At 35.2% G+C, this 13,114-nt stretch overlaps 1 protein-coding gene across 1 annotated transcript; it reads left to right on the forward strand.

The window, feature by feature from the left end:
* Positions 1-5,504: 5,504 nt before the first annotated feature.
* On the forward strand, positions 5,505-6,308 carry LOC149225001 (uncharacterized). The gene has a single exon (XM_089388328.1). It carries the CDS (start codon positions 5,505-5,507, stop codon positions 6,306-6,308), a length of 804 nt encoding a protein of 267 aa, XP_089244454.1.
* Positions 6,309-13,114: the final 6,806 nt, after the last annotated feature.

A 13,114-nucleotide genomic window follows, 5' to 3' on the forward strand; every position in this document is an offset into this window, starting at 1 on the left:
CAACTTCCTAGACCTCTTCTGTTGCACTATCAATTGTTGCTTCTTAGTCTTTTGTTGTTGCCTTTCCTTCTTTCGTTGTTGCTTCTTTCCATGTTGTTGTTGTTGTCCAACAACCTTTCTTTATTTGTTGTTGTTGGAATATTGAACTCCCTTTACATGGGAAGTTTACCCTTCAACCTTCATAATATTGGAGCTTGTTTTTTCCTTAAAACCCAAATCACTCTTGATGAGAGGGGATATTTCCTTGTCAAGCATCTCATCCAAGACTTTCTTACTCCCCTCGAGCTTTTGATAATGAGACAACTCTTTATTTGAATTTTCTAAGTCATGTATCAATTAGACTACTTCATTTTGTAGTCTCTCACAGTAAGATTTCTTCTCACTTAGCTGATTGGTTAACATCCCAGTCAGTCTGCTAGCCTCTTCTTGTTAAGCATTTAGTTCAACCATTTTTTTCTCAACTTCTCATTCTCAATCTCATAGATTTTCAGTTTTTCCCCTCGCTTGAGATTTTCCTCTAGTAGGTCCTTGATCTATTTTAAAGCCAAGATCAACCTATTTCTAAAAAATATCCTTTCATCTAGATCCTTTTCTTCACTACCAGAGGTGCTAGCTGAGTTACCACAGAGATCTAAAGCCATCTCTGTGTCCATGGAGTCTTCCATAGGTCTAAGGGTTATCCCTTCATCATCACTACCTGGGGTATTCTCATTTACTCCTATGGATGAGCACACCGGGAATCTCTCTTCTTCCTCTAAGGATTCCTCATTTGCTATTGCTACTAAAGTGGATCTATCTTCATTACAATTACTAGATGCATAGCTATCTCTATCTTCAAGTGATACACATGTACATCTAGATAATGAAGAACCTATCTCTTTGCACTTATCACACAACAATAGCTTACCTTCTGAGTAGCAAGATCTCCCTTCCTATGAGACATCTTCATCATCAACACGAGTGTGATGAGTAGCAGCTTCTCCATGTTCTGGTTCATTGCTAGAGCAGCAGGGCTCCTCAGCCTTTTCTTGAGTCACATGGCTATCTCCACCATACAAACATTGTAGTATGTCCGGCACTTTGTTTGTTGACTCACAATGCCTCACTTTATCGGCATCCGGCTTAGATATACCCTTCATGATAATCCTTTTGGGCTTCTCCATTCAGCTCACTCTTTTCTCCATACAATACGGAGAGCCACATATCAACATCCAAGACCATCAAATAGGCCAACATTCTAACCTTCCAGAGTTCATAGTCTGATCCATTTAAAAATGAAACTCCTTCTGTTGTTAGCCAACCTCAATTAGCCATTGTTTCACTTTGATCTACCTTCTAGCAATTAAGCTATTTCTAAATGAACGTGGCTCTGATACCAATTATTGGAAATAATGATAACACTGAGAGGGGCGGTGAATTAGTATTCAAGCTAATTTTAAACTTTTTATGCCAATTTTCTTTTCTTATTCAAACTTGGTAACCATCCATATAATCAACAGTAACATGTAATATGGCAGCAATATCAAATCAACTTGCAAGCACACACCATGAGAATCATACACATGGGACACAAGGATTTACGTGGAAACCCTTTCGTGAAAAAACCACCAAATCTTGTTGTTGTTATTGATGTAAAATAAGAGCACCTATTATATTACATCAATATGTTTTTGTGAGCCAACACTCATAGGAAGCACCAACTCCCTTTGATTGTTTGCTAGCACCCACTAGAAGGAAGCTCCAACTCCCTCTTTTTGTAGATCCCCATCCAACTTACCAGAAGCACCATGTGAAGCACCAACTTGCAGGAGGCACCAACCTCCAAGCCTTCTCAAGCACCCAATAGAGATGGAAGCACCAACTTCCTATATGTAGGCTCTAACCCACACTCAAATAGGAACTGAATGTTCTTTGTAATTTGGTAGCCACCCTGCCTGATGTCAACTATGTTCTCTTCACAACCTACCCACGTGGCACTCTCTGCACCTTTGCTTTCTTCTCACGCTATAGCGGCACACTGATCTTCTCAACAAAAGTCACTCATCAAAGCTCCTTTCAACACTTTAATGTTCTTGGACCTTTGCATGATATACAACAACACGTTTCACTCATAGCACTCACCGGATCAACCAAGCCATGCAGTCCTGTCTACTCTCTTCTCTTCAATTGCATACAGTTATCTCTTGACCTTCTTTCTTTGCACAGGCACCTTCGGACTTACTCACAGGAGCGCGGCTTCTCTCGGGGTCTCTTACCTATACATAGGCACTATCAACCTTTCTCTACAAAACAAGCTCACCTAGCCTTACACAACAGCACACACACACAGGACTTTTCCACTCAGCTCTCTAGCAACAATGTTGCTTCCCCCCACTTTGTTCATCTGAGCTCCTAGGTTTTTTTCCTCTGCTGCCCACTAATTAATGTTTCCACTCCTATCTTTTATTCACACTGCCTGAGTGTACTTCGGCATAGCTTTTCCATTTTTTTGTTGCGTCTGACTTGGTCTCTACCAATGCATTAAACATGAGAATGGCCACTTGACCGTCTTCTCCATACTGAGAATTAATTCTTAGTCCACCTACACACTCCAATCAGGCACAGTCCTCTCTATGAAAAATTCTCCTATCACTAAGGCTTTCCATGCTTAATCATGGTTTCGCACAGCTTGACTATACTTCGGGATGGCTTCTTTGTGGACCATTGTCCCCATTGCCTTGTCTCAGAGTTTTTTGCATATCCATCTGACTCCGTGAACCAACTCCATCAATTTGAATTTGCTCTTCGGTATCCGACCCATTCATCTACCTAACTCACTAAGACGTGCATCAGAGCATAGAGACAGCTTGTCTCACCTCAAAAAAAAACTCAACACTATTTCATGAAGGTTGTGGTCCTTTCTACCTTGACCCAACAATATTTAGCAGTTTTCATTAATCCTGAGGCCAACTCCTCTACTTATGCATTCAATCTCACATCTTCCATCCCATACGCCTTTAATTCTCTATATTGTCCTATCGGATAAATTCCACATTGTTACTCCACAGTGGTACAATGTTCCGATACTCCTCAATCCTTTGGCACTTAGATCCCTTGGCATTTACTCTCATATGACCGGGCAGTGTCTATCATCTTAATTCCATATCAAAGCCCCTTTATATCATAACTTCTGCGAAGTTTTGATTTCATCTTGGCTCCTTCTGCTTAGCCCTCATAGAATTTCTCAACATAGTACTGAGATTTGTGACCTTCCGCTTAGTCTTAAGGTGTTATGCCTTCAGACTCCTATTAGGGGTCCATTCTCCCTCTGTTAATTGTCTTGCGCTCTTGGTTATTTGAATTCTCACGACCATGTGCCAACCCAATATCAGAAGCCCCCTTTATCGAAACTTTTCCAAACTCCAACTACTCTAGATTTTTGATATCTTAATCCTCCTATTTCCAAGCTCTAATATGATTTCATCATTGCCGCGTGGTGACACGTGTCACCCAATTCTAGGCCATTAGACTACCCAATGCAGTTAACTATTCTTGCCACATTTCCTGTCATACTGCCATGTCATGCTGATGTCAGCTGCCACTGTGGCTTATCAGAGCCAATCATATGTTTCCATGTGTCCAGCTAGAGGAGAGAGAAGAGGACCCTTCATCCTTGGTTTTGCACCAAAATCCTTTATTATTCTTCTTCTGGCATTCCTCGGGGCTTTTAAAGACTTATCGACAATTACTGATATTGCAAATTTATGTGCTTTACTCACTTGAAAAGGTTCTGATACTACGATCTCTAGGTTTATGATTTCCTCCAACCTCTGATACACCACACCTTCGATTTCTGATATCAACGATATTGTCGATATGCTAACATCTCGATCTCCGATGTTCGATGCGCCAACATGCCAATCCGACATTTCGATCTTTGATATGCTAATCTTCGATATCCTAAGCATCGATATGTTGACCTCTGATATTCCGATGTGCGGATATGTTGGACCTCTGACATTCCTATCTCTGATATGCCAATAAGTTGGACCTCTGACATTCTGATATTCAATATGATGATATTCCTTCCTTCACAAGGCTTCAACTCCGTGAACTTTAGCAGGTCATAACTTTTGAACCAGGAATCCATTTCTAAACTTTTGCATATCATTAGATATCTTATTCAGAGCACTTTCCAATGGAGAGGGTATGATGTAGGCTTTGAGCCCATATTCTACCTCTAATATGGCTCCAAACTCTCGAAATATGGCTTGCGGCTACCATGGAATTTCATTTGGTCCATCACTGTAATCATCATTTATGGCTTCTCCAATAAGTCGGCTACTATGATGATTCTCTACATGAATCCTGCAAGAACCATGGGATTTCTCCTAGGAAATCATTGCAAATCATCTACTCCTTGACTCTCCGAACAGCTGAACTCACAACCACCAAGGTGATCATTTTATGGCTTCTTTAGTAAGCTTGCTACTGTGATGATTCTCTACATGAAGCCTGCAGCTACCATGAGATTCCTCCTGGGCCATCACTACCAACATCTATTGTGAGAACAATCCAAGCTAGTCTTGTTGACATCAATGCCAACAGTTAAGCAATGACAACTGCCCAACACAGCTCCCAGCATGAATGTTGACATCAATGCCAACACACTCGCAAATATCTTCACTAGGCCATTAGCCATCCAGACAATGCCAACTGTCCAACAAGGTCACAGGTTGCATGTGAGGAGGAAAATGAAGGAAAATAATGGAAAATGAAGAAAACAGAGGCCTAATTGATAAAAAAGGCTTATGATGATCAGTTACCTTTTGTCAGTTCAGTTTCGGAGCTCTTTCATTATTCCATCTCTCTCTTTCACTCTTGGACACTTAGAGTTTCTTGGAGCACTTTGGCATTAGATCAAGAAAGGAAAAGAAGTCAAGAGGAAGGAAGGAGCAAGCAAGGAGCACATATTTTTAAAAGGGGCTCCTATTTTTTAAAAGGGGTTTCAATAGCCTTATAAAGGGCTTTGTTTTGAGCGCCCATGTGAAGGGGTTTTTTATAAGTTTTTTTTATTGTTTTTCAAAAAGAGAGAACCCATTTTTTTAAAGGAGCACCTATTCATAATTTGAGTTATTGGAGGTCCTACTGAAAGACATTGGGAGAAGATGGTGAATCCACTTACAAAGATGTACCTAAACGAAGAAAATAAATTGGATGGCATGAACTACGTCAACTGGAAATTCAAGCTGCAAACATTGTTGGAAGGTTATGGCGCTTGGACCATCACGAAGGGAGAATAAGAGAAACCAGCTACAGGCTTGAAAACTGCATTAGTTCAGGACTGGGAGAAGTGAGAGAACAAAGCAAAGGTATTATTAAGGATGTATGTTAAAGATAATGTAATCCCTTATATTCGTGATTATCAGACCTCCAATGCGACCTAGAATGCATTGAAGGAGTTGTATGAAACTAAGAACACAAATTGAGTCTTGTTTTTGAAGAGTAAGCTCCTGTATATTAAGATGGAAGAGAATGAATCTGTTAGTGCCTTTATTTCCAGAATTAAAGATTTGAAAGATAAGCTAGGAGATATAGGAGAATCAGTACCCACTACTGATCTTGTGACAATCACTTTAAATGGAATGTCAGAGGACTACCAAATTTTTATTACAAGTCTTGTAGCAAGGGAGAAAACACCAAACTTTGAGGAATTGACAAAAATAATGTTGCATGAAGAAGAGAAGCACAAGAACTTGAAGCCTCATAATCTAGATTTGGCACTTGTAGCGAAGAAGAAATTCTTCAAAGGGAAACAAGGAGGAGAAAACAAAGGTGGAAGCTCATCTCAGAAAAGGCCATTTCCGAAATCAAATCAAGGTATGTCATCTGGAATAAAATTCTTTTACTGTGGTAGAAGTGGGCATCTTTCCAGAGACTGTTATAAGAAGAAAAATGATGAATCTAGGCATAAACATAGAAGACATCCAAGACATTTTGCAGGAGAAACCTTGAATTCTGATCTAAAAAATCTCAAGCTATTTGTGTCTAATGTTGTGTTGCCTACTGAAATGGATGATGCTAATACATGGTTTGTGGACTCTGGAGCTTTGATTCATATGACATGTAACAAGAGTTGGTATGAGAGTTTCAAGGAGGTATGCAATGGTGCTAATATCTATATTGGAGACGATCGCCCATATCACATTAAGGGATGTGGGGATATTCCTGTAACATTGCCAAATGGAAATGTCAGGCACATTCGTAATGTTATGTATGTGCCTGGGATCAAGAAAAATTTGATCTTTGTGTCTACAATTACATATTAGAACCTGAAGGTTGAATTCTTCAAAACACATTGCATAGTGAAAGATTTGTTGGAGGCTTGTATAATCTTGATGTTACCAGCAAAATTCATCAAGCACTAACTTCTACAACTATTTCAACAAAAATGCTTTGGCATCATTCGTATGGTCACATCAATTATCATGATTTACTATTGCTGCAGAAACAAAGCATGGTTAAAGGACTCCCCATGTTAAAGAATGAATATGTTGCTTGTGAAGGTTGTGCATTAGGAAAAATTCACATAGATGAATTTCCCTCTAATTCTGATAGGAGAAGAAGAGATGTATTAGAACTTGTGCATTCTAATGTTTATGGACCCATGCAAACCAGATCCCTAGGAGGAGCCTATTATTTTCTGTTGTTTATTGATGATTTCACAAGGTACACTTGGGTGTACTTCCTTAGGAAAAAGAGTGATGTTTTTTAGTATTTAAAAGAATTCAAAAACATGGCAAAGAAGCAGATGGGGAAGATTATAAATATCCTCCATTCAGATCAAGGGGGAGAATACAAATTGGGGAACTTCTTCAAGTATTACAAGGATCATGGAATAGTGCAACAATTCACAATACCCTACACTCCACAACAGAACAGTGTTGCAGAAAGGAAAACTAGGATATTGGTGGAGTGTGCATGAAGTATGATCAAAGGTAAGATCCATTCATTTTCTTTTTGGGCAGAGGCCATTAATACTATTATTTATTTAAAGAATAGAAGTCCAACAAGGTATCTTGATTTCAAGACTCCATTTGAAGCCTTGTATGGTTTTAAACTAGCAATTCATCATTTGAGGATATTTGGGTGTAAGGCCTTTGCACATATTCCGAAGGAGAATAGAAAGAAACTTGATGCTAAAGGTATCAAATGTATTTTTGTAGGATACTGTTCAAAATTTAAAGGATATAAAATGTTTGATCCATCTACTCACAAAGTATTTGCGAGTAGATATGTAATTTTCCACGAGCAAAAAAATGAAGGAAACAGGGATAACAACTATGAAAGATGGCACATTCTTCCTGAAGTTGCAGACAATCAAGTAGAAGAAAAAACAGAAGACAGTGAGCAACAAAAGCTTGGGAAAGAATCCAGATATGTGGACATCACCAACAGTCACAGCCCAATCAGAAGTGGGAGGTACTTTCAGAAAACAGAGGTGAAAACGGTGAAGCGCGAAGGAGATCCACTCAGCAGATTCGACTACCTGAAAGGTATAAGGACCATGCTCTCATGAATAGTGTTTTGAATGTCATAGAACCCATGATTTTTAATGGAACTAATGAACATGAAGAGTGGAGGAAGAATATGAATCTATAATTAAAAATAAAACCTGGGAACTAATTGAACTGCGTAAAGGAAAAGAGCCCATATGATGTAAATGGTTGTACAAACCCAAGTTTAAAGATGATGGTAGTATAGATAAATATAAATCTAGATTATCGGAATAAGGGTACTCACAAAAGGAGGGCACTGATTATGTAGAAACATTTGCACCAATAGCTAAATTGAATATTATTAGATTGTTAATTGCATTAGCTACAAAGTACCATTGGAATTTGCACTAATTAGATATAAAATCTTCTTTTCTGAATGGTGATTTAAAGGAGGAGGTGTATTTGACACAACCTGAAGGGTTTGTGAAAAAAGGGTAGGAACATTTAGTTTGCAGATTAAACAAAGATTTGTATGGGCTAAAGCAGGCACCTAGTTCATGGTATGAAAAGATAGATTCTTTATTTCTTCAACAGGATTTTATGAGGAGTCAAAGTGATCCAAATTTGCATACCAAGTTTGATGTAAAGGGGCATGTAGTGTTGATTTCTTTGTATGTTGATGACTTAATTATTACAGAAAATCCAGTCAAACAAATTGATGAAATTAAGGTGCAAATGTCACAAATTGGTGAGTTACATTATTGTCTAGGTATTGAAGTGTGGAGAGATGCAGTGGATATTTTTGTTACTCAGGGTAAGTATGTCAACTAAGTACTTAAAAGGTTTAATATGGATCAGTGCAAATTTTCTTTGTTCCAATGCAGCAGAATGTGAAACTGTAGTTTCATGATGGCTCAAAGGAGGTAGATGGTACAATGTATAGACAATTGGTCTGAAGTTTGAATTATCTTACTACAACCATACCTGATTTAGCATAATATGTTAGTGTGTTAAGTCAATTTATGGAAAGACCTCTCGAAAGCCATTGGAGAGAAGCAAAAGGAGTGCTCATGTATCTTAAAGGAACAACTAATTTTGGTTTTAAATATACTAATGCATTTGATGTTGAGGTGACAATTTACTCAGATTCAGATTAGGGCGATAATCCGGATGATAGAAGATCTACTATAGGTAACTATGCATTCAGTATTAGATCCAGAATTGTTTCATGCAGCAGCAAGAAGCATCCTAATGTATCTTTGTCATCTACAGAGGCAAAGTATAAAGCATTATGTGCAGCAATTTGTGAAGTTGTTTGGTTGAGGCGAGTTCTTCAAGATATTGGAGAAGAACAAAAGAATGCTACAGTGATCAAGTGTGACATCTAGAGCTCAATCAAGTTGGAAAATAATCCAATATTTCATGCAAGGGCAAAGCATGTTGATGCCCAGTTTCATTTTATTAGAGAGAAGATACAGTGTAAGGAATTTTTTATTGAATATTGTAATATTTGTGAAAATGTCACTGACATTTTCACAAAGCCCCTTGGGAAGATAAAATTTGAATTGTTTAGGGAGATGTTAGGTGTGCAAATCAACCCTTTCTCCATTAAGGGAGGGACTTAGAAAATAATGGATAAATGGTAATAGTTATGATTTTGTTTGTAATTAGGAATTAGTTCCTATTTTCTAGCAGGTTGTTTCATCTCTCTAACTAAATGCCATTGTATAAGACTTGTATTGATTGATTTGTGAATTCAATGAATTGAGCCAGCGTTGTGGGCAACCTCGGGGTCTCCTCACATGGGAACTGCCAAATTAATATATTCCTGCATATCTTATTTCCAACTCTTTAAGTTTGACTATCTTTGAATATGCCAACACAAAAATATGGTGCAAACTTGGTATGGTATTGTTTGAAGGTGTTTAATTAAAAAATCATCTACCCTAATACCAATGGTTATGAACTTGATTTCTTAAAGATATATATACACAATAATATAGGTATTAAGGTATATTTTCTCAAAAAAAGATAATAATAATTTACACAATAACTCTATATATTTTTTAAGAAATGAATTCCCAAATAACTGAAATAATATATATATATATATATATATATATATATATATATATATAATTGCTCATTGTAGACCAACAACTTAAGGTAACCTTCTTTTATATAGACATTTTCCCACATATATGGTATCATTATATATACCACCATTATAGTCATAACACTTTAGCTTCTAAAACAAAAAGACAAAGTTGCAAGCATCCAAATTGCAAGTTATTCCTAGGTTCTCCAAATTATTGTAGTTTCACTAAAAAATATTTATGTGTGCATTTGTTTGGTCTATTCTTTATTGAAATTATTTCAAGAGAAAGAAATATAAACCATTTAGATCATAGGCACAAATAAACCGTTTAATTTGTGTTAATAGAATTTATAATTTAGATACATTAGGAAATAAATGACGACTCCACTTGAATAGAGATCAATTAGGTAGCATAGAAATTTTCCATTCATTTAAGGCAATCATGTGTGGTGAAAACCAGACTTTGCTATTTTCTCAATGGATACTTATAACTACATATTCATTTTAGTCGTTAGGGCTTCAAATACATTGAGAAGACATATTTATCTTCATTGAGGATGGATGGCTATGAATTGTGAAACAACTTCCTTATTGGGAGGAGATGAAGATTTTGTTAAAATCCAATTTTACTCTCTCGGTTATAACGAGGCATTGGTGTTTAAGACATTAATCTTTTTTTCTTTATGTATTTATTATCATTTACCTAAAGTTAAACAAAAAACCTAAGAATTTATGAAATTATAGAATATAGCTCTAGTGTCAAGGTTTAAGACCCGTTTATTGTAATTTTTGAACTTCTTACACTTTTTAGAGCTAGTTTGCACAAAAAAGTATGATATTAATCCAAATACAAAAATAGATATTTAAAAATGTGTTTTGTTTGCAAAGTGTTAATAGATCCTAAAGCCCTTATTAGGTTTTTCAATATTAAGAATATCCCAACGTTGCTTCTGAGGGAGGTCAAACATCTTAATATCTCATTGACTCAAGGTGATATTTATATCATGCCCACTTGATATATAAATATATTATTAGGCTTAATGCAATCTTAATATCTCCCCCCGCCATGCTCATAACAACATTGGAGGACTTATAATTGTCCCAAAACTTTATGACACTTTACATACAAATTATGATTTTAAATGCTCATTCTTCATAGTACTTCAAAATGATTCCAAAAGGCATGTGAAATACCAAAATGTACAAGCAATAGGCTTTAGAGTAGGACTTCCAAATGGGTAAAAAGAAAAGGGTCTCAAGCCTAAAATAGATTTCAAGCTTGACTCAAGACCTATTTTTTTACATTGAAATTTATCATACTCTTCAAACATGTGAAAACACACAAAAAATATAATTTCTATCTAGGAAAAAAATGGGTATCTTAAAATATAATTTGATTGGGAAGTGTTAAGGTTCTAGAACACCAATTAAGGCCTTTAATGTCAAGGCCAACTTGACATTGTTTCTAAGAAAATAGGCCTTATGTTAGGCCTTGAACTTAGAATTGTTGAGGACTCCATCAACTATGAAAATTTTGAAAGAAAATTATAAGGGGATAAGATCAAACTATGAACAAGATAGAGGGAAATAGCAATTTTTGGCTTGATATAAGGAGGCAATAAATTAGACCAATATTCTAGAGCATGAGTTGCATGACAAAATTGTAATCAAATAAAATAAAAATTGTGCACTTCATTAATTAAATTCATTAAAAGAAATCAATTTTCTATAATTTGTATTCAATCAATATTTGTCAAAATGAATATTGAGCTATATAAATCAAACACATTAAACTCGCAAATGGAAGTGCATGAAATTGATTTATAAGAAGAAAATGACTTTTCTAGAGTTCTTATTCAATCAATATGTCATGATGAACATTGTCATAAATGGATTACAAATACCAAAATTTAAAAAGAAGTGAACAATGTATATAGTTCAAGCATTCTTATAAAAATGTTTCCTACTTTGTAAAACTAACTTGGTTCTCATATCAATGGGAGCCACAATGGGGAATGTTTATGAAATCCCCATTAAAAAATAAAAAATGCAAGATAAACCAATAAAAGAAATAGAGATGTTAGACAAACTCACGCTATTGTCAAATGCATCTCATTAGAGTGTTTCTTTAGTTAAATTATGTTATTGTTATTAGTGGGGATACTATGGCTAATATTCATAGATTGTTAGGAAAGGATAAAGAGATGTCAAATGCATTACATTTCATTAAATAGAATAAAAATTAATTAGAAAGTGTCACAAGGATCTAGAGATGTTGACAAACTCACTCTTGTCAAATACAGAGATTTGCTATAAAAAAAAATTGCATGCAAGTTGATTAGAAAGTGTTATTACATGTCATTAAGCAGAGTGTTTTTTTAGTTGAATCATGCTCACTTTGTTACTAAATGCATTACATGTCATTACTTAGAGTGTTTCTTTAGTTTAATAATGTTATTTTCATTATTGGAGATACAATGGGTAAAATTTGATTAGAAAGTGTCATTACATGTCATTAAGTAGAGTGTTTTTTTAGTTGAATCATGCTCACTCTATTACTAAATTCATTACATGTCATCACTTACTGTTTCTTTAGTTGAATAATGTTATTTTCATTATTGGGGATACTATGGGTAAGATTTAATACTATTGGGGACACTATGAGTAAGATTTACCGATATAAGAGGTCAAATACATTACATTTAATTAAGTAGAATGTTTCTTTGAATTAATCATGCCATTCTCATTAGTGGGGTATTATGGGTAAGGATTATGGATTTTTTTTTAAAAAGATACAAGAGAATCTAAGACTTAAAAGTAAAAAGGTCAAATACATTACATTAATTAAGTAAAAATGTTTCTTTGAATTAATCATGTCATTCTCATTAGTGGGGGTATTATGGGTAAAGATGATGGATTCTTGGAAAAAAAAAGATATAGGAGAATCTAAGACTCAAAGGTTAAATCATCCATTATTGTTAAATCAACCATGAAATTTAATATAAAACTATTTACACACATTAATTAAAAATGTCTTGTAAACTTGACTTATTGGCTAAACAAACTCTATCATCAAACACATTACAATTTTTATTAATTGGAAATTATTTTATTATACCATATCATTCTGATCAACATGAACATGAAATTAAGAGAAAACTTATAAACTCTCAAATAAAAAAAAAAAAAAATATATATATATATATATATATATATATATATAAAGGGTAAAAAAAATATATCATGATTTGAAATTTAAATAAATACAAGACTTTAATAAGTACTAAAGGCTCAACCATTTATTCATCAATGTAATGGGAGATTTGCTATAAAACCATTTACATTTTGTCAAAAGAGTCATTTCTAATGTAAACTAATATACTTAATATCATTTTAATATCCTATGTGTATATAATCTTTTTCTATATATAAATTAATAATATTTTCAATTTTCCCCTGGATGCAGGTGGTAGATAAGACTTTAATGCGCATGGGCCGCCGAACAAGCAGGTGGCTAATCTGTATGGCTACCTGCGCC

The sequence above is a fragment of the Pinus tabuliformis genome, chromosome Q (genome assembly GCF_031772625.1).
Source record: "Pinus tabuliformis cultivar Carrire ecotype Pingquan chromosome Q, CPIR1, whole genome shotgun sequence".
NCBI classification, from domain to species: domain Eukaryota; kingdom Viridiplantae; phylum Streptophyta; class Pinopsida; order Pinales; family Pinaceae; genus Pinus; species Pinus tabuliformis.

Coding starts and splice junctions, on each gene's coding strand:
- LOC149225001 (XM_089388328.1), top strand. CDS start 5,505: ATGGAAGAGAATGAATCTGTTAGTGCCTTTATTTCCAGAATTAAAGAT.